Source organism: Syngnathoides biaculeatus, chromosome 14 (genome assembly GCF_019802595.1).
Source record: "Syngnathoides biaculeatus isolate LvHL_M chromosome 14, ASM1980259v1, whole genome shotgun sequence".
Taxonomy (NCBI): Eukaryota; Metazoa; Chordata; class Actinopteri; order Syngnathiformes; family Syngnathidae; genus Syngnathoides; species Syngnathoides biaculeatus.
The window spans coordinates 14,692,198-14,715,196 of record NC_084653.1 but is presented as its reverse complement, the minus strand read 5'-3'; the positions used below and the strand labels follow the sequence as shown (position 1 = coordinate 14,715,196).

The window sequence follows — 22,999 nt, the reverse complement described above, 5'->3', positions numbered from 1 at the left end:
CGCTACGTGTGAACGATTGACACACTTATTCTTTGTTGAGCGATATTTAGCGATGATCGAACTGCACAAACGTGTCGCTTTCTTGCTGGCTCGCGGCCGAAGCTTAACCGGACTGTGTTTGCACGAAGATATGCCCTAAATTAGATTTTTAATACACGTCTCATATAAATGAATGAGACGTTCTCCGCTAGCAAAACATTGCTACGTGTGAACGATTGACACACTTATTCTTTGTTGAGCGATATATGGCGATGATCGGACTGCACAAACGTATTGATTTCTTGCTGGCTCGCGGCCGAAAGTTAACCAGACTGTGTTTGCACGAAGATATGCCCTATATTTGATTTTTAATACACGTCTCGTAAAAATGAATGAGACGTTCTTCACTAGCATAACATTGCTACGTGTGAATGATTGAATGAAATCAGAAGCATGGCGTCTGCATGTCTAACAATGTATTGTATTGTATTGTATTTGCCATTTTTTACGAATTGTTTGTCTTACGTCAGCACACGTGGCGTGACGTCACTTCAGGAGGCGTGGTTAAGTGCCCTGTACGGAGGGGTCAATTAAACCTACCCACAGGGCAGTTTTCAATTATGCCGCTTTGTGGATGGAGTTCTATTAAACGACTTTTTTGGATTTGTCTCCTTTTGATGACATCACACTGTGGAGACACTTTTAGTTTGTGTTTCATATTTTTTTTTTTAAATTAACCTTATTTTCATGTGACATCGCAGCCTGATTCCAAAATTCCCCTTGACCTTCTTCAGATTTTTGAATTGGTAAAATGACAGTTAGGGGTGACAACTTGCTTTGTCATGCACTTTATATTTTGCAGGTGAGAGGAACAGAACTATGAACAACTTCCTATGTGACACTTTTTAAAGAAATTATTAAGAGGCAGGTTTTAAGTTTGCTATCTGCATGACTTGCTCTGAGCACAAACGCGATCAAATATTTGACCTCAGTGTTCCATGTTCCCGTGTACGTGGACTCAAACAGAGGTTTGCACATGATATCACATAACATGGCGCTTTGTGAAGCAATGTTTGACGGAGGATAACGCGCACTTGAAAAAGTACTAGTACTGGTCTGTGGAAGGCTCAAACGCAAGGGTAGTCAAATGCAAATTGTAAAGGGCCACAAAGTATTCAAAGAAGTCATAGGTCAATTTGTTGAGGCTGGTAAGGTCCCATAAGATACTGTAATAATACCATCATGTAATAATACTGTATTAGTCAACCATTAACCCTAAGTGCCAATGTGCAGATGGGTCAAACAACAAAAGTGAAAAATTGCACTTGCAACAGTAAATTATAAATGACGTAGGAGCAGACTGTATACAGGAGAGAGTATTCTCTGTTGCAAGTTCAGGTACCGGCTTTCTCCTTTACTCATTTATAAGAAAAGTGCAAGTTCCTCCCTCTCTGTGCTTTTCTAAGAGAGAAAGAACCAAATACTGTCCAAACCTCCAAGTGAACATAGAATAATAACAATCTAAAGAGTACACTTGCGGTATCCATCAAGAGCACCGTTAAATTAGCAACACTTACAGTTAAATATTGCACCTCTTGTATTTTGCTCTTATTCAGAAAGAATCCATGTAATAAATAATACAGTATGTATGTTGCAAAAAAATTAAACGATAAACGACGTACCAACAAAAAGTGACATGATTTACCTTGGGGAAGCTTTGTCGCCTCTGATTGGTCGAGTTTTTTTTTGCGAAGAGGTCATTCGGTTGGCTGGTTCCGGTGGTTCCTCTTGGCGGCGATCTACTGACACCTGGTGGTCTCAACATGTGGTGCAGGCGCACGATCAGGTTGGTTGCACGTGTCCAAGTTTGTGTTCCGTTCTTAGTGCGTTTCTGAGTGTACGTGATAGCGTGTATTTGTGATTGTGAGTGGAACTGTCCGTGTTAGTGTGTTCATGTATGTTATTGGACACGTATGCGTGGCCGCACGTGATTCTGCCACATATGTAACAACGTGTGTGTGCACGTGTGTTAGTATGAAAACATGCGTAGGCATGTATGTGTTAGTGTGTCTTTTTATGTATGATGAGAACTTAGCAATGATGTAACCTAATGATCAAACTGACCTAAAAGGAAAAGTTTAGCCTGATTTTATATCATACAGTAAAGGTAATATATATGCTCAAAAGTATTGGCACCCTGAGCACGGCTCTTTGTTAAAATCTGCATTTGTGTGTTTGTGTATGTGTGATATATATATATATATATATATATATATATATATATATATATATATATATGTGTGTATATATGTCAATGTCTACATGTGTATTCATGTTTTTCGTATGCACGCGTGTGTCTGTGCGTGTGCCCAAGTCAATGAGGGCTTCGGATGAAGGTGTACCTAATGAAGTGCTTGATGCATGAGTGAGTCATCTTGAGAATATTTATTTCAATTTAAACACAAAAACATCTGTAGAACAGACACACATACATACACACGCACACAAAGTTTACAATAACGGCACACACACACACACACGAACACGCACTCACAGTGCTTCATTGGCTTCTGGCTTTTTTTAGACGGTTACCATGGCGATGTGATGATCCAAACAAGCGCTCCATGTGTCTGTAACGCTCACGCTAAGCTAGGTATCCAGCTAGCTTGATGGGTGCTAAGCTAAATGCTTGTTCAGTGTTCAATGTGTAAAATCAAACACTTTCTGTCAAACAGATTGTTTTGTTTGTTTGCACAGGAAGTCGTGATGGCGTAAAGCCTTCAAGGTCAGTCCAAAAAGAAAGGATCCACTGGCCTTTGCCAGGACCCCTGCGGGACACCTTACAATTTGTCACCATGGTGACAGTTTCCCTAGCAGAATGCACAGCAGATGTCCCAATTAGGCATTTTCAGGCACTTCCTGGTCTTCGTGCTCCTCTCCCGGCCCGGCCCCTAGGAGAGTTATCAAAGCAACACGTCATCGACAGGTAATAAAAATGCTGCACAATCAAACAGTTCATCCATCCATTCATTCATTTTCAACACCGCTTGGATCCTGTTCTGGAGCCGATCCCAGCTGACTTTGGACGAAAGGCGGACTACGCCCTGAAATGGTCACCGGTCACTCGCAGGGCAAATATAGACACGTACAAACATTTACACTCACATGCACACCTACGTGGAATTAGTATTCAATTAAGAGTCTTATCAGCAATACAATACATTAGAAGAAAAAAAAAAAACAACAACTAATGAAGTAGTTGATTTTTGGAGTGGTGATGTGAACTGTGAACTTGTTTGGGCAGAAAATGTACATTCGCGACACTGGTCAGTTTGTGTATGTGTGTAATGCACCGTTCCATCTGGTGTGGTCTTCAGGTTGGATGTCAGGTGACTCTTGGTCGTGGTTGTCGTGGTTACGCGTTTCATCAAGTGCGCTTGGAGGCGAGTGCAGCGATTGGTCAGCCGTATGGCTTTTGAGCTTAGATTCCACCTCCTCCTGGTCATCTTGCTCCTTCGTGGCCAATTCTGCTCACCGTATATAGATACACTTTACATTATTACGGTGTGAGTTTGCGTGTGTGCATGCGTGTGTCTGTGTGCATTTGCGTGTACCATCCACAGAGAGTTCCTTCCACCTGTCCTTGTTCCTGTTGATGACATCACTCAAGTGCTTCCTTAGCGCAGGCAGGTCAATGGCGGTCAACGAGAAGTCCATCTGTCCGTCATCTCGGTTGCCGTGGCGACAGCTGCTGTGTCTCTGGACAGACTCCACCGTGACCGAGCCGCTGCCTGTCAGGCTGAGGAAATAACTAGCATTTGAAACATTTCAAAGTAAATCTGTGGTGAGCAACTACAATGGTTCTTGGGAACTTTAAAGGTCAAGTGTCATGAAATGGATGATTTTTAGTATGTTATTAATGAAAAAACGCCAGCCGGTATGGACCCATCTCTTTTTTCACCACAAAACATGATTTTGATGTATATGGCTTTTTGTAACTCCCGCCATGAAGATCCTCTCGAGGGATTTGTTTTAAGAAGAAGCAGGAAGTGACGTACATGGCAGGACCGCCCTCAAGTGGACTTGCTTCTATTAGTTTTACCTCCGGGAAGGTAGCTCGTTGTTCCTTCGTGTTAGCCAAAATGTCGGCTCGTTGCATTGCTGGATATTTTGCTCGAACACTCGGGAGGATTGATTTACCCTTCATAAGCTTCCAAGAGACCCGGTTCGTCGTGAAAAATGGATTGCATGGGTGCAAAGGACGAGAGCTTCGTGGCTTCCAAATGACAGGTAGGTGTGTATACAGTTACTAAAAAAAAAAGAATAGTGTGGGGCGGTGTCTCTCATAACGTAACAAAAGATCCGCGTATGTATGATAGGGGTGCTAAATGTGTCGATTCGTGCATCAGGCAGCTTCTGCGTCGGGCTCACCGGTGAAGGCTGCCGCGTCGGGTTCCCGGATGGCAGCGCCTATGAACAACGCTGCTGGTGATGGAACACTCAGCCGTGTGCGACGACAACATCGTACAGCAGCCCGGCTCGGCGCCGTGATAAGCCGTGATAATAGTCGCCAGCGTCACTTCACTCGGTTGTGAGATGTTCTCTTCTTCGAAAAGAGCTTCCGTGTCAGAAGGGGCGTGTCCCACAGTAGTGTTTTCGATGGCGAATGTCCGGGGTGACGTCACGGACAGGAGATGCAGCCAATATGGCGACCAGTTGGATGTCGTTGAATGACACTTCTGCAACTTTGCGCATGGGTGACGCGCTCTCCGCTCATATTTATTTTTTCATGTAGACATTGAAGTGAATAATCTTATATGTATTTCTCATTTCAATATCTATTTTAGAATGTTTATAGGGATGACGCTTGACCTTCAATCTATCAATTGTCATAGAGGGTGATGGGGGGGGGGGGTGTGAGCGCTGGGCTTTTGATACCTAGGACGTCGGTTACCCGTCTCTTGGGCCTTCTTTTCCTCGTCTATTAGGGGACCGATCACCTTCTCGGTCACGTCCACCAGGACGCTGAACGTCGGCTCCACGATGAAGTCGATGAAACCTGACAGTTAATTGAGCAATCAGAGGTCGGACTACAGCAATTAAATAATATTTATGCGTGCAAAAAGTGACATTTGGAAAACAAAAATGCTTTACTGAGCTCCTAAACGCAATACAGTTGAAGTTCAATGTAACCAAACACTGTAATAGGGGCTGAGAGTTGTCTGATTTACCCAGTTGTCCATGAGATGGAGGCACATTTTTTTTTAAACCCTATGCACTTATATTACGGTACAACACGAAAATTAATATTTTGTAGTTTTTTTTCCCCCCAGTGGCCTAAAACACCCAACATAGTACAAAATTATTGTAAATGTAGTGAGTTGGCTATGATGACCAAGAACACTGTAATGGTAGATTTGGATAAAATGTGAAACTTTTTGAATGTTTATTAACAATAACTTTGTATTGTACTGGGCATTTTAGGCCATGAAAAAAGACCCCCTACAAAACAATCATTTTGAACAGTTCAGTAATAGGAGTGCATATGACCTTCAAAAAAAGTGCTTCTATGTAATGAAAAATCGGCAACATTGGACAACACTATCTAGCAAGGTTCCACTGGATTTAAAAAAATATAATTAATGTTAAAAACAATAAATGCTTCAAACTATATCACGGGCAAAACACATCTAGGCAGCAGGGTGTACAACTGCCTCACGTTTGGAGGATCGGGGTTCAAATCCAGCCCAGTCTGTGTGGAGTTTGCATGTTCTCCCGAGGCTTGTGTGGGTTTTCTGCTGGTACTCCAGTTTCCTCCCAAATGCCAGAAACATGCGTGGTATGTGGTGCAGTTGAAGACACTAAAAATGCTCATTCTAGGTGTGAAAGTAAATGGTTGGCTATATGTTCGCTACGATTGGTTGGCAACCATTTCAGAGTGTACCCTCCCCCCTGCCCGATGACAGCTTGAATAGTCTCCATCACTCCTGCAACCCTCACCAAGATAAGAGGCTCAGAAAATTGATACATGGTTCTAATAAATATTTAAACAGAACAAAATCTAATCATTAATCACAAACCTTTATTTTGTCGGGGGGGGGTGTCACTGTACTTTGACATTAAGATACAAAAATTTGATCTCAACAAGTTACTAGCGCTGGGCGCTGTTGTTTTTGTGATTGGTTTGTTGCTTACCGATCTGAGACTGTGCGATCATGGTGGCTTTGCGGTCACAAAGAGGAGAAAAAGGAAGGCCCAGTTCCACTTCTTTGTCTCCCTGCGACACAAAACACACACTTGAGATGCAAGCACTAGTGTGTGTGTGTGTGTGTGTGTGTGTGTGTGTGCGCATATACCTGTCTGAAAAACTCCTCCATGAGGCTATGCGTCCAGCGGTAGTGCAGCGGCCATGTTTTAGCAGGGTGGCTGATGTCAGCGGCGTGCAGCATCAGAGACAAAACCTTCACCTTGTCCACACTGGACACACACGCCACATCAATAACCAACCACAACACAAATAAAGTAAAGAAAAAAAATGAACAAGAAAGTGAGTGGAATATTTGGACCCAAAATGCAATGGTTGAACACAAAAAGTTACATTTTGTCATAAAAGGGTCGCAGTTGGCCTCCAAATTCTGTCACAAAAATCCTATATTTGGCTCCAAAAGTTCAATATTTGTGCGAAAATGCAGATGTTGAGCATCAAAAGTTGTTGACCGACCCATGTGACTGCGAGAGGGTGTTCCTCATGGTCTTGATTTGCTGGAAGTGACACGACATGTCCGTCGACATCACCATCTCAATCACCAGCGCGCGAAGCTCCCTGCACAGCAACACACACACACACACACACACACACACACACACAGATAATAAAAACACATTCATCCATGTGTGTGTTTGTGTGTAGTATTCGTGCGATTGAGTGCATGTGTGTGTACCTCGGATTGTGTGTCAATGAATCCGTATTTGTGTGACTGTGAGAGAAAGTGTGTCTATATGGATATGGTTTTGCCCATGTGTGTACTTGTACCTATACAAGTGCGTGTGATTGTGTGTATACGAGAATGCATGTGTGTGTGTTTGTATGAGTGCATGCATATGTGTGCCTATACAGATGTGTGTACAAGAGAATATACAGTAGATATGTGTGTGTACCAATGAGTGTGTAGGAATGTACATTTGCATATATATGTGTGCGTGGATGTGAGTCAGTGTGTATGTTTATGTGTTTACGTATGTCCGTGTGTGCATGCTTTTTATGTGCGCTTACCTCCAGTCGTCCTTGTTGAGGTTGACCAGGATGTTTGTGTCCTCGTCCGCCATCAGCCTGTAGGCGGCGCTCACGTGGTGGTTCTCCAGTACCGAGCGGTCATTGTACAAGATGGCGACCTCTGACCTAACGCGTGCACACACATGTAATCCAGTTAAAAGATTGCTACAGTTAAAAATGAAAATAAATACAGTAGAAATGAAGTTATAGGAGACGCAGGAGAGGAGAGAAAGAGAGCAAAAGAAAGCTAAGTGCAAAGTACGAGTGGTTGTTTGAAAAAAAGGAAAGTTAAGGACGGACCTTTAACAACATTGATCAACGTGTTCGACAAGGACTGTTGACAGTTCACTTGTGATCGTGTGTCGTTTGAGTGGACTACTCAAATCACGCCCTAACGTGGTGGGGTTCGCCGCTAATACAGAGTAAGTGGATGCATGGAACTTTGCTAGCACGCTAGCGACAAGCTAACACCTGCTAGCGAGGCCTGTGTTGGACCACGAAGAAGAAGACGAGGACGCCAGCGACGAGCAAACGCTAGCGAGGCCTGGAGCACAAGGAAAAAGCTTCGCAACGGATTGGACCGTGAGGACTTGGATGAGGCTGGACCATAGGACACAACCCTCGATGTTTGTCACTCCTGCCGTTTGAAATAAAGACATTGGGGTTTGAATTTCGTTTGATTTGCCGTCTATGTTCATATGTGTATGAGCCCTTAAGTTAGCTCAGATTAGCCTATGTGTGCAATGTGTACCTGTTATGTTGACTTTTTTTATTTGTTTGTTTTTTATACAGATTTGATTTTCCATCCTTCATTTTGTTATTAAATGTTCACACTTTTTGTTACATAGCCGGGTCTATTATTTGACTATCTGCAAGACAGTTAAAAAAATTGGGAGTTTATTTGGTAGTTTGGTTACTTAAATTAGGATAACCTTAACTCATTAGGGGAAATATTATTTCAGTAAAGAGTAATGTTGTAATAGAAGTTTGGAACAATTATCATTGTGTTAATTGATTAGTTGCTAATTTTGATTGAGGAAAGAACTCAGGTCACCTCTCGTCAAAGTATTAGATACTTGAGAGGCGCTACACATACACAGAAAGGACACAGTTGCACACACACACACACACCACACACACACACAAAATGGTGGTGGACAGGGGTGGGGCTGTACCTTGTGTGGATGTGGAAATTGTTTGTGGTTCCCGTGTGCTCAAAGTCGTGAATGGCCGCTGCGAAAACCATCGCTAGGATTTCCAGCTCGCTTAGCCAGTGCTACACAAATACACACACAAATTCAGAGCTTTTCATTTTGTTTGCTTTGACATTTTATATTGAAAGCACTTCCTTTTAAGCACCGTAGCAGCACTGCGTTGCATTACCATGGTTCCGGTGTGAAGCATGAGGAAGTGCGCCGTCTGCGTGACGTCGGCGGCGTGGACCAGGTTGTGATACGGGTTCTTGTGTTTGCTGTAGCCGTTCTCCAGAGCCTCCACAAACTGCACCAGGGCCGGCACCGGAATCTGAACAACAGACTTACGCTCATTACTCAAATCACTTGAATATCAAGTCAGTTATGAAACTGAAATGAATAAAATTGCGATTAATTCATCCCTGCCGCCCAAACGACACAAATATTTATAACGAGTTTTTTTTTTTAAATAAAAAAACACTATCTTTCTCCAGTATTATGCACAAAAAGAAACATTACCAAAGTAATAACTGCAAGGGGAAGCCTAATTTAATTTAACCTACTAAAAACAAATTATTTCTGAAAGTTTAATTTAACCCTGTGCCCTCAGCCATTTTGAAAATAAGGTAATTGTTGGCCGTTCGCCAGAGGTATGAGCCCCATTGACATGGGGATCACCACTCAAGTGTTCCAAAAGGTTGCGAAATGCGTATGGCGAAGCCACAACAGGCTAAAAAAAAAACGGTCACAAAGTCAGGGTCAAGGATCAAAGGTGAAGAACAAGATCCTGCTTTGAGTGATCTCCATGACAAGCAACGGAGTGGCAGACCATCTTCAGAACAATGTGGAGTCAACATTGATGCACCTTGCTCAGATTTTTCCTCTTTCATCCATTTTGTTACTTTTTAAAGGTCCACTGTCATGAAATGTATGCTTTTTAGTATGTTATTAATGAAAAAAGGGCAGCCGGAATGGACCCATCTGTTTTTTCACCACACAACATGATTTTGACTTATATGGCTTTTTGTCACTTCTGCCATGAAAATCATCTCGAGGGATTTGTTTTGGAGAAGAAGCAGGAATTGACGTTAACAGGAGCAGTGCACTCGGGCTGCCTCGTCTGTTTCTACTAGTTTCACCTGCTGGAAGCTCGCTCGTTGGTCCTTCGTGTTAGCTAAAATGCCGGCTCGTATTGCTGGATATTGTTCGAACACTCGGGAAGATGGATTTACTCTTCATACTTTTAAAAAAAGATCCGGTACGTCGTGAAAAATTGATTGCACAGGTGCAAAGGACGAGAGCTTCATGAGTTCCGAATGACAGGTAGGTGTGTATAGAGATACTTTAAAAAAAAAAAAAAAAACAATAGTTGGGGGGACACACATAATCTTCTCGTAACATAATAAAAGATCCGTGTAAGTAAGTAAGGGGTGCTAAACGTGTCAATGTGCGCATCGGACGGCTTCCGCGCATCGCTGGCCTTGTCCACAAGGCCCAGTCGGCCTTCTGGATCGCCGCAAGGCCAGGCCCGGCGTTAGCCCTGACGCGAGGTGAATCGGGCAGAGAGGTGGGTTGGCCTGGCTCTCTCCCCACCAGCCACCGGTGTCTGGGCACCCCACTTCGCGAGTCGGCTTGCCAGCGACAGCTTCCGCGTCAGCTCTCTCGCCAGTGATGGCTTACTCGCCTGCGAAGGCTTCAGCGTTGGCCCCGACGCGGCAGTGGTTTGGCCGTGTGCGGGAGGAGAAAGGAGCCCCCCCCCCAACCCCACCCCGCCCGGCATGGGTCGAGTAAGCTACAACAGGGCCACCGTGAGGTAACCACCGTGAACTGATGGTGGCCAGATGTTGTAAACCTCCTAGTGGTAAAACCTCTGAAGCTCACTTGTAAGGCAAATATTTTCTTGCAACTCCAAAGAAAAAAAAATATAGAATGAGAGACGGCTCGTAACTGGAAAAAAATGAAACTTGGGGGACTTGTAAGTCAAGGTACCCAGGTAGTTCACACGCTACATCAGACAAATACACTTGCTACACGCACACTCATCCACGTGACCACATAAAGATGCGTGTACCCTGAACCTGTTGATGAGGTCATAGCGCGTCAGCAGCTCGTAGACCAGGAACTTGAGGGCGTGCTCGCCCGTGCCCTCGTGAAGGGAGAACACGTCGAAGGACCACTGGTCCACATTCTCAAGACAACACACACAAAAAGAAGAATCAGCAGATGAAGAAATAAACATGGAGCAGCCTTCGTGTAATGATCATAATTATATGAAGAAGAAGAAAAAGAAGAAGAAAAAGAAGAAGACATTTGATATGCCTGTTTTTTTCATTTTTTTGTTTTAGCTCGCTTTGATTTTATTCAATCCATCCATCCTCTATCCAAGCTGCTTAACCTCACAAGGGGAACGGGAGTGCTTGGGCCCATCCCAGCTAACTTGGGGTGAGAAGCGGGGAACACCACATATATATCCATCCATCCATCCATCCATCCATTTTCTTAGCCACTTATCCTCACAAGAGTTGCAGGGAGTGCTGGAGCCTATCCCAGCTGTCGACGGGCAGGAGGCGGCATACACCCTAAATTGGTTTCCAGCCAATCGCAGGGGACATGGAGACAAACAACCGGACTCGGGGGCAATTTAGAGTCTCCAATGAATGTTGCATGTTTTTGGGTTGTGGGATGAAACTGGAGTGCACAGAGAAAACCCACGCAAATAAATACATTTTATATATATATATATATATATATATATATTATATATATATATATAATATATATATATATATATATATACACACACACACACACACACATATATATATGTATGTGTGTGTGTGTGGTTTGTGTCAATTGCTTGAAAACAGAAAATCAGGGGGAGGGTTTCTGCAAAAAAAAAAAAAAAAAAAAAAAACAATTTGTCATTTTTGTTGTTTGTACTCAACCATCGTCATCATTGCAAGGGACAAATTATGATGCATGGTGTAACTTCCTGCTGGAAGAACCACAGCGATAAAACTTTTAATTAAATTATTTCAGAATTTATTTCAGTTACCTTGAGAGCTGCGAGAGCCGTGGGAGGGTACGTCAGTCCGACCATGTTGGATGTCCGTCTGTACATCCTGATGGCACGCACAGGTGCGCAAAGACGGACACAAACATGCAAACACACACAAACACAGAGATAGAAATAAGAATAGAGCGCTGTGCAGCCATCCTCCTCCACACTTTGCGAGCAGGACTGGACTGTCAGTTGCCAAGGCAACCATGCTGCAAACACACTGCACATTTCATGGGTCATTAAGCGCAACGCACACACCAGCCCGTACCGTCAACATCACCCACCACATCATCACCGCTTAATGAACGTGAACGGTTCAGGTTTGGATGCGACTGGTGATAATTCCCTGTTTATTCGAGGATGTTTGGGATTTTATACATACATATATAACTGTATGTGTGTGTATATACCCACACACACACACACACACACACAGTTTTTTTGTGAAAGAAATTATAATAACCATGAATTACTTGCAGATCTTACCTATTCAGTCACTGCAGTCCCTTTCCCCTGCGAGTAGCGAAAGGGTAGCTTATATTTGAGTAATTGAATCCTTCTCACATATTTCGAAGACTCTTGACGGGAAAAAGTGTAAACTTTCCTTCTATTTCGCATAATTTATTAAAATAACATTTATACAGTATATATTTAATTTTCATATTTATTTTATTAATTAGGTACAATTCTTAATAAATCATGACATTTATTTATTTTAATTTATTTTATTTTATTTTATTTTATTTATGATATATAGTTTTTTCTTGAGAAATGGAATATAAGCTTTTTTTAGATCTTATTAAAATGAGTTTTTTAAAGTAAATGTAAATATATTGTTCATATTTAATGGTATCTGATGAATCCCATTTCAGTATAAAATATTAAGTAAATCACTTTTATAAAATAATAGCTATAAATGTTTATACATTTTCAATTATTTTTTTATTCTCGTCAATTTAATATGTTAAAAAATAGTGCATGTTTTGTTTGGATAGATTAGATTAGATTAGATTAGTTAAATCTGGCAAAAAACAGTTCAGAGTATAAATGAAAAAGAACAAATGTGAGGAAGCTTCTTCTTAATAGCTTTTCAGAACAATTTGTACGCACTTGAGGATTTTGTGCCGTGCACAATGCACGATAAGTTGAGCTTGCTTGTCACAATGGCCCAAAAAAAGAAAAAAAAAAAGACATTGTTCGTCCTTACCGCTCCACAAATATCCCGGCTTGCACGGCGTGGACAATGCTCCTGAATCTGGGCTTCTCCTCGGGCCGGCGCTTGGCCACGCCCATCTTGCGGCTGAACGTGCAGGCCAGCCAATCGCGGACCTCCCTGGGTACCGACTCGGCCTGCAGGTCGCTCAGTTCGTCCTCGGGGTCCAGGAGACGTCTGCTGGAAGTAGTGTGCGTGAGAGCGTTTCAGCAGTTTCCGTGAGATACTGTTTCAATAAAATGTGTGAAACCATTTTGGTGATGTGCAAGAATGCATATAAGAAACTTTCAGTCGTAGGTGTGAGGCTGTTTCCATTGTGGTATGTGTTCAGGTAGTCTGTCTGAGAGTGATTTATGTAGTGCGTGTGATGGTGTTTCAATGCCACGTGTGAGAGGTTTTCCATTGTGGTTGAAAGTGTTTCAGTCGAGAGCTTACCAGCATTATGTGTGCAAGTGACTCAGTAGTATGTGTGAACATTTCAGTGGTGTGTAACCACTTTATTCCTTTCAGTTGTGTGTGAGAGAATTTAGCTGTGTGAATGGGAGCGCTTCATTTGAATCTGACGGCATTTCAGCAGGATGAAAACATTTCAGTGGTCTCCCGAGGAGTATTCCAACACAGTATAATGTGTTGAAGCATTTCAGTTGTGTGATATTTCATATTTGACTCGCCATCTTACCTGGTCTCGTCCTTGTAGACAGCATCCAACATGGCGGCCGCCATCTGAAGGTTACTGCGCAGCTCCTGAATGTCGACCACGCCGCGATCCATCTGATCCAAGACAGCTTTCAGCCTCAAAATAAAAATCACAATGAATGATGATATAGCTCCGTACCACACCACAACATACTGGGGTGTCATTGGGTATGAGTGTTTTTTGGTTGTTTTTATTTTTTGGATACAAGTCATTGTTTGGCTGATTTGTTTTGCTTTGACCTGCGGGTAAAAATATAGGAGAGCTGTATGGTGGCAGCAAACTTTACTCACTTATGATTAAACATGTATTCAACCAAAATCTCAAAGCTTTGAACGTAAGAGAGCAAGCTTGATGCAAAATGCCATAGACAGGCTAACACATGGGATCAGTGATGTGGTATTAGAAGGCTTCAAAGAAAAGCTATACGAACACAAACAGTGCTGGAACACATAGTATATAGCAGGGGTGTCCAAACATTTTTGCCCCAAGACCTACTTGACTTGGTCCAGGTCCCCCACTGTTTTTTTATACCCTTAAAGGAAAATTCTGGTGGTTTGGAGTAACAATGTATCCAATAGGTCATGTAATACGTACTCTATCTTGATAATGTGATCTTAAATCCTCTTTCATTTAATAGTGTTTTGAGAACAATTAACAACAACAACAACAACAACAATTCAAAATTTTCAGGTGCGCCGTCATTTTCACGAGTCACATGACCTACGTGCGTGTTACGTGCCGTTCCAAACGCTTGCTTACATGGGACATCATTATGCCCAGCGCTGATTTCTCGGATTTATCCTCATCTGATGAAGAAATAGCAGTATCGGTCGATCGGGTAGAGAGAGGAATACTTCCATACAGATTTGAACTTGTGGCTGTAAATAATGTTGAATATTTGGATGGTTCCCCGACGCTCGCTCGGCGGGGAGCGAGCTCACGGTTCTGCCGCTCGGCGGACCTTGCTCGTCAGACTCAGTGTCATTCTGCCCGAAGAACCATCTGAATATTCAACATTATTTACAACCACAGGTTCAAATCTGTATGGACGTATTCCTCCATCTTCCCAATCAACTGATACTGCTATTTCTTCATCAGATGAGGATAAATCTGAGAAATAAATTGGAGGCCAACTTGCTAGGTTGCTAAAACACGCAATTATGTGCACCTGTGGAGTGACACGTCAGAAAAGGCCAGATTGGTCAAGCCGACCATCAGTCAAGTGACAAATTTCATAGTGAGGATGACAGCCAACGTCTTCGTTTTAATGCCATCCGATGTAGCCACACTACCTTTGCAATTAACCCGTAGATACCAATAGACGTATTGGGCACACCTGAATCCAGCGATGGGATAGATGGTAGGCTAACATCTTATTTTTTTTAATTAAAAAAAAAAGAAAAAATTGTCACATGGTCACGTAATCGACCAGTCGATGGCGATTGACGCACTGAGCACCCCTTCTGTACAGCATAATCTTTATCCTATACAGTCAATATTACATTTAAAAATCTGTCCGCCTTGTCTTGTTTTTCTCTTGCCGTAAAGTTTCGTGGCATCATAATTTCAAGCAAGGATAAATCGTTGGGCCTTGGTGGACATCTTGGAACTCCACCTGGAGTTACACAAGTGTAATTGTGTGCTCCACACACATAAAGCTGAGGCAGTCTAAGGTAATGTTTGAAATGTTGTGAAGTGTTGCTGGACTCCTGCGGATCAAATGCATTGTGCTGTTGTCATGGCGACCAGGCTGGATGGAATGTTTTAGTTTCTGTGGCAACAGCAGAGAGACAGACACATTTTTAAGTCAGAGTTAATGACTCTATGAGGACCAATTATAGCCTGTGTATGAGTGTGTGAGCATGCGTCCGTCCGCGTGTGTGTGTTTGTCTTACCTCTGTGATGTGTTTTTGTATTTCTGCCTGTAAAAAGCACAAAACAAAAAAAACGTATCACCCTGAAATGAACAATAACCACATTTGTTTAGAAGGACAAAACCATTTTGATTCTATGTTCAAATAGTGGATGTATTCATGTTATACACACATAAACATCCTCACAAGCACTTTTTTAGGACCAAGACACACAAATGCTTCAAAGTACAAATTGACACACACTAAGAACACCACAATAGCGACACAAAATGCAACAAAAGCAACTTGTCAAGATGTTTTGATACTGCTGCATTTTTCTGCCATGTTGTTTAGAGTGCTGGACTTATGTGTGATTGTGAATGTCACCAAGGACACAGAGGCCAGTGATGTACAAAAATGAATGTGTACTACAGACGACAGTGTGTCCTTCACCATACAAGAAAAGGAAACTGCTCTCTCTTCTTGTCTAACCTCATTCACAGTCTAAGCTTATTAGCATGTAGCATGAAAGTGAGCATCATGTCATCATGTAGCATAATGACCATTGTTAGCATGTAGCATAATAGCTAGTACAATGATCATATCATGTTCGTATCTACCATGATCGTAGTGTGTTATTGTACAGCATTACATTATAGCTGGCATCTTATTAGCATGTAGTGTGATAATTAGCAGCATGTAGCCTTATAATATCATCATCATCATTTGTTATTGTGCCTTACCTACTGCTCTACCTTCTCTGCTACGCTAGATTAACTGATACAAACCCAATTCCAATGAAGTAGGGAAATTGTGTAAAACACAAATAAAATACAATGATTAGCAAATCATGTTTAAACTATATTTAATTGAATACACTACTGAGACATTTAATGTTCGAACGATAAAGAAATTATCATTAACAACATTATGGCTATAACGTTCCAAAAAACCTGGGACAGGATCATAGTTACCACTGTGTCAGCTTTTCTTTTAACAACATTCAATAAATGTTTGGGAACTGAGGACACTAATTTTTTAAGCTTTATAGGTGGAATTCTTTCCCATTTTTGCTTGATGAACAAGTTCAGGTGATCAACAGTCCGGGATCACCGCTATAGTATTTTATGCTTCATAATGTGCCACACATTTTCAGTGGGAGACAGGTCTGGACTGCAGGCAGGCCAGTGAAGAACCCGTACTTTTTTTACTCGGAAAACCACGCTGCTGTAACATGCAGAATGTTGTGGCATTGTCTTGGTGAAATTAGCAAGGGCATCCATGAAAATGACGTTGCTTGCATATGTTTCTACGTTTCACCATTAATGGTACTTTCACAGATGTGTAAGTTACCCATGCTATTGGCGCTAACACAGTTTCATACCATCACAGATGCTGGCGTTTGAACTTTGCGTTCGTAACAGTCTGGATGGTTCTTTTCCTCTTTGACCCGGAGGACACGACATCCACAATTTCCAAAAACATTTTTTAAATGTGGACTCGTCGGGCCTCAGAACCCTTTTCCACTTTTTATCAGTCCATCTTAGAGGAGCTCGGGCCCAGAGAAGCTGGCGGCATTTCTGGGTGTTATTGATAAATGGCATCTGGTTTGCATTTTACAGTTTTAAGCCAAACTGTATTTACTGAAATTGGTTTCCTAAAGTGTTCCTGAGCCCATCAGGTGATATCCTTTACACAATGATGTCAGTTTTTGATGCAGTGCTGCCTGACGGATTCCAGGTCAATGTTGGTTTTTGGCCTTGCCGCTTACATGTAGTGATTTCCCCAGATTCTCCCAACCTTTTAGATATTATGTATCATAGATGATAACATAAATTGTTTGCGATTGTATGTTGAGGAAAATTGATTGAAAAGATTTTAATTGGGGGGAAAATATTGCAGCCACAAAAATCTTATCTGATGATTATTGGCCGAAAACAATAAAGTTGATCAGTTTGAACATTAAAACTTGTCTTTGTAATGTAGTGTCAATTAAATATACGTTCATCACGATTTGCAAATCATTGCATTCTGTTTTTATTACTTTATTTTTACAAAAACTTATCTGATGCTCTACCTTCATGTGTTATCTTATCTGCTGTGCTCCCTTATTTGTTATGTCATCTTAATCCGAGGCTCCAACTTCTCTCCCACACAACCTTATCCGAAGCACAACCCTATCTGCTGCTGAAATTTATCGGCGACTCTATCTTATCTCCCTTTCTACTTTTATCGACTGCTCTACCTTATCTCCCGCACTACCCAATTTGTTGCTTTACATTAGCTGTCATTCTAGCTTGTCTTACTGCACCACATTTTTCAGATGCTCTACCTCCAATTCAAATAAATTGCACGTTTATAATTCTGGATCACAAGCCTCAAAGGGCCTCACAGTAACTAATATCGAAATGTTAACAAAGCATCCAAATATAATCCATTTATACATATACAATAATATCATCTAACAAAGCATCCATCCGTATAACACATCAAAATTAAATTCATTTTCTACAATTGCCCCTCAGCTGCTGCTCCGGATCTTTTAATAGATTTCATATTTTATTATAGGTCTAATTGTGTCCACAGAGGGACACAGAAAAAATGATCTTAACAAGTGGTGTTGCCGGGCGACTTCTGCGCCACATTTTTTTTTTTAAGTAAAAAAAAAAAAAAAAAAGAAAAAAAAGTGAGAGACTCTTGAAGAAAAACGTGTCTCCCTCACTGCTTGTTTCTCACACATTTTGTGCGTCTGTGTGTGTGGGTGTGTGTGTGTGTGTGTATTTTCGAGCAAGAATTGGCACCATGATTGCAAAAAGCATCCTCAGCCTGTTGCACTCGTTTGTTTGTTTAACGACAGAAAAAGACGACAAGATGGCCGCCACACGGCAGGTGCGCCTCGCAAGACGCCCAGCTCAACATGGCTGCCGCCAAGGATGGCATCACAACGCAAGCCTCAAATGGAACGCTACCTGTGTGCACCTTTGGGCGATGCTTTACCACATTTACACTAGCTTACCTGTCACACACCACATCTACTGTTGTGTATTATCTACGGCTCTACCTTATTGGCTGGTCTGCCTTACCTGATGTTGTACCTTAGCTGTGGTTTTATATTCGTCGCTGTATCTTAGCAATCACTCTTCATCACCTGTCTTTCAACTTTTTCTGCCATTCTACCTCATCTGTTGTCCTATTCAGGTCATCTACTCTTTCTAATGCTCCAGTTCATCTGTTGTTTGACCTTATCTGCTATTATACCTGAACTGTTGGTCTACCCTATCTGCCATTCGACCTTGTGTGTCATGCTGTGCAGCTCTACCTTATCTGGCAGTCGACTTTAACTTGTGCTCTACCTTATTTGCATTTTTACCATACAGTAAAGAAAATAAATAGTTGAACACCCCGCTGTATTGCAAGTTCTCCTGCTTGAAAATCATGGAGGGGTCGGAAATTTTCATCGTATGTGCATGTCCTCTGTGAGAGATAACCTAAAAAGAAAAATCCAGAAATCCGAATGTATGATTTTTTTTAACGATTTATTTGTGTGATACAGCTGCAAATAAGTTTTTGAACACCTGAGAAAACCAATGTTAACATTTGGTACAGTGGCCTTTGTTTGCAATCACAGTGGTCAAACGTTTCCTGTAGTTGTTCACCAGGTTTGCACACACTGCAAGAGGGATTTTGGCCAACTCCTCTCCACAGATCTTCTCTATATCAGACAGGTTTCTTGGCTGCCGCTGAGAACCACAGAGTTTCCTCCAAAGATTTTCAATTGGGTTTAGGTCTGGAGACTGGTTAGGCCACGCCAGAACCTTGATATACTTCTGAGGGAGCTACTCCTTGGTTTTCCTGGCTGTTTGCTTCGGGTCATTGTCATGTTGAAAGACCCAGCCACGACCCATCTTCAATGCTCTGATTGAGGGAAACAGGTTGTTCCCCAAAATGTCACAATACATGGCCGCGGTCATCCTCTCCTTAATACAGTGCAGTCGTCCTGTCCCATGTGCAGAAAAACACCTCCAAAGCATGATGGTACCAACCCCATGCTTCACAGTAAGGATGGTGTTCTCATCGTTCGTCTTCCTCCAAACACGGTTAGTGGAATTATGACAAAAAGCTCCATCTTGGTCATACGACCACAAAACTTTCTCCCATGACTCCTCTGGATCATCCAAATGGTCAATGGCAAACTTAAGACACGCCTTGCCATTTGCTGGTTTAAGCAGGGGAACCTTCCGTTCCATGCATGATTTGAAACCATGACGTCTAAGTGTATTACCAATAGTCAACAGTGGACCTTTTTTCACCAAGCCGCTTGGCAATTTCTCCGTAGCCCTTTCCAGCTGTGTGGAGTTGTACCATTTTGTCTCTGGTGTCTTCGGACAGCTCTTTGGTCTTGGCCATGTTACGAGTTTGAGGCTTACTGATTGTATGGGGGCGGACAGGTGTCTTTCACATCTGATTCAGGATAAAATCATGGAGTGGAGGTGGACTTTTAAAGGTGTACTAACAGGCCTTTGGTGGTCAGAATTCTAGCTGATGGACAGGTGTTCAAATACTTATTTGCAGCTGTATCACACAAATCAATCGTTAAAAAAAAAAAAAATCATACATTGTGATTTCTGGATTTTTCTTTTTAGATTATCTCTCTCACAGTGGACATGCACCTATGATGACATTTCAGACCCCTCCATGATTTCTAAGTGGGAGAACTTGCAATATAGCAGGGTGTTCAAATACTTATTTTCTTCACTGTATGTCACACTACCTTATTGCCACTTTACCTTATCTGATGTCCTCACGTAACCTGTACACTTTCAAAAAGGTTTTTGACACATGTAACGTTTTCGCATGTAGCACATAGCATGTAACCAGTCTTCACTGATACTTTGCTTCCTGGCAACGCTGTTCTGTTGCCACGGTAACCATGCAACGTGTCTCTGCTACTACTGTTGGTCCACATGTAAATACACACGTCGGCTACACACACACACACACAAAACAAACACACACATCCGTCCCCTTCTATCATTATGGCGTCACCATCATGGCTTCATTATTATGACGTCACCATAGAGGGGATGACATCATCCCCACTCCCGCCATTTACTTACATTCCTCTGAGGCGAATGAGAACCTGACTGTTGTGGTTTTGCTCCACAGGGTCCACAAAGTCCTGCACCTCCTCCTCACATTCCTGCCGCCGCACCCCCTCTGTTTGTGTTTCCTCTTCCTGCGGCATCTCTTTCATTTGTTCCTCATCCGGCTTCTGCACCTCCTCCTCTATTTGTTGCTCTTCTTTTTGCTGCACAGCATTATCCTCCTCCTGCGGCATCTCCTCCAGTCCGTGCTGCAACTCCTCTCGTAGCATCTCCTTCACGTGTTGCTCTTCCTGCACCTCCTCAGTTTGATACTCCTGCTCCATCCTGTCAGCAAGCTGTACCTCCTCCTGTTGTGCCTCCTTCATTCGTCGCTCTTCCATTTGTTGAGCTGTCTCTTCCTGCTGCACCTCCTCCTCCTCTTCCTCCTGCGGCAACTCATTTATGAGTTCCTCTTCCTGTTGCTGCACCTCCTCCTCAGTTTGATCCTGTTGCTCCTTACTAACAGCATGCAGGCCCTCCTCTTGTTCCCCCTCCTCCATGCTTTGCTCCATAATCTCCTTCATGTGTTCATCCTCCTGCTTCTCCACCTCCTCACCCTCTTGCTGAACCTCCACCTCCTGAGTTTGCTCCACCTCCTCCATGTTGACAACCTGCTGCACCACCTTTTCTTCCGCCTCTTCCTGTTGCTCCTCATCAATTAGGTGTACCTCCTCCTGTTGCACCTTATCAGAAAGAAATCTCTCCTCCTCCTCCTCCGTCCATTGCATCTTCTCCTGCACCTCCTTCTCCATGTTCATCTCCTCTCCTTGGTGTGCGTCCTCCTCCTCCTCCTTTGCGTGTTCCTCTTTCTCCTCTTCTACCTCCTCTTCTTCCTCTTTGCTTTCTTGGTGAACCATTTGCTGCATCTCATCAGGTTGATCTTCCTGCTCCATTTTGACAGCCTGTTGCACCTCCTCTTCTTCTTCTTCTTCATCCTCTTGCTCTCCATCGGCTGGCTGTACCTCCTCCTGTTGCCCCTCCTCCTCCACTTCCCCAGTCCATTGCATATCTTCCTCAACTTTCATCTGCTCTCTTTGGTGTGCCTCCTGCAGTCGTGCTTCATGCAGTCCTTGCTCCTCCCACAGCTCTTTGTCCAGCAGTCTCGTGGCCTCCTCCTGGGCGTGGAAGTTCATGTGGGTGTGGATGAGGAGGTGGAGGTGCAGGAGGTAGTTTTAAGTACACGGGTCCAACAACATGGACGTCAGATATGGGAGGCCAGGATGAAAAGTGGGAAGTTCATCAACTTCCTGCGTGGGCGGCGACCTCCACGAGGAAGAGGAGGCGTCAAAGAGGAGGAGGAGGAAAGCGTGAGAAAAGAGGAGGTGCCGACTTCCTGCTGTACAGTTTGGACGCTCGGGAGCATCGGACTCCTCGTCTCCGAGTGTATCGACGTGGCAAAGCAGACAGGAAGTGGACCGGAGGTGTGGATTGAGAGAGCGAGCGAGAGAGAGAGAGAGAGCGAGAGAGAGAGAGAGAGAGCGAGAGAGAGAGAGAGAGAGAGGCGAGCAGCAATAGAGCACACGAGACAGCGTTACCGTAGCAACGTAAAAGCGGCTCGTTGCTAAGAGTGATGGAATTCTGCAGCTAACACACGCACTGTCATACTTCTCCACTCTTCAAGCTCCCCTTCTCATGTACTCATCTTTCTTTCCTACCTCCTTGTTCCCTTCTCCTTGCCCACCTCCTTTCCTCCTTCCCTTCTAATCCCTCCGCACTTTTCTTCTTGGCTCCTACCTCTCTCTCTCCAAACTTCTTCCTTTGCCTTGTTTTTCCTTCCTCCTCTCTGACTCTTCAACTATTGGCTGCTTGTCCTCTTTAGATTTGACTCATGTCTGCTCTCTCTCCTTTTTACTTCAATATCAGTTCCCTCCTCCTTGTCTCCTCTCTACTATCTTCTTTCTTTGGTTTGTACTCATCCCACTGTCTGGCTTTCATCCCCTTTCTGTTACAATTGTCTCCTTCACCTCCTTTCCTCTTTCCATTCCCCTCACTTTCTCGTGTCCTTTCTTTCACATCTTCTTACCTGCACCCTCTCCTATTTGCTCCTTCCTTCATGCTCTGCTTTCTCCATCTGTATTCTCCTCCGCACCTGCTCCTTGTCTGACCTTCCTCCTTTCCTTTCTTTTCTCTTTCCCAGCTTGACCTTCCTGCAATTAGCTCCGTTTCTCCTTTGTCCTCCTCGTTTAGTCTCTCCTTTATCTCCATCCTTTTTCACTTCAAATATGACCTCCTTCTCACGGTTTGTCCCTCATGCTCTTTCTTCTTATTTTCATCTTTTTCATCCTGCCTTCCTCTGGACTCTTTCATTGCGGGACCTTGTGAACGTGAAGTTGTTTTTGTTAAGATAACGACATCCTCGACCCCGTACCTTGTCTTGAACATTTTCTCCGCATTGTGATTGGATGCTGCTGCTACTGCGTTGACACGCCTCTTGATGCTGCGCCTGCTTTTGGTCGCTCGTCGCGTCGGTCCCTCTTTTCCCAATGGCGGGAAAAGGTCACCTAACGGAGACGACACACGTCCCATTTTGGGTTTTTTTGAATCGCACAAGAAAATCACATCTGGGAGAATGATGGAGAGCGAAAC

At 43.1% G+C, this 22,999-nt stretch overlaps 1 protein-coding gene across 2 annotated transcripts; it reads right to left on the bottom strand.

Annotated features, from left to right (window-relative positions):
* Positions 1-2,419: 2,419 nt before the first annotated feature.
* Positions 2,420-22,043, bottom strand: pde1a (phosphodiesterase 1A, calmodulin-dependent). Of its 2 annotated transcripts, none has more exons than XM_061842021.1 (16): positions 20,387-22,043; positions 15,312-15,338; positions 13,399-13,512; positions 12,714-12,899; positions 11,501-11,567; positions 10,517-10,633; positions 8,636-8,776; positions 8,428-8,528; positions 7,253-7,378; positions 6,701-6,802; positions 6,336-6,456; positions 6,175-6,256; positions 4,918-5,038; positions 3,594-3,778; positions 3,333-3,506; positions 2,420-2,930 (listed from the first exon to the last, which is right to left on the bottom strand). In XM_061842021.1, the coding sequence occupies exons 1-16, from the start codon at positions 21,544-21,546 to the stop codon at positions 2,878-2,880; spliced, it is 2,877 nt and encodes a 958-aa protein (XP_061698005.1). In that variant the 5' UTR covers positions 21,547-22,043; the 3' UTR covers positions 2,420-2,877. The 2 variants fall into 2 exon arrangements, with proteins under 2 accessions (XP_061698005.1, XP_061698006.1); XM_061842022.1 differs by having other exon boundaries at positions 12,714-12,896.
* Positions 22,044-22,999: the final 956 nt, after the last annotated feature.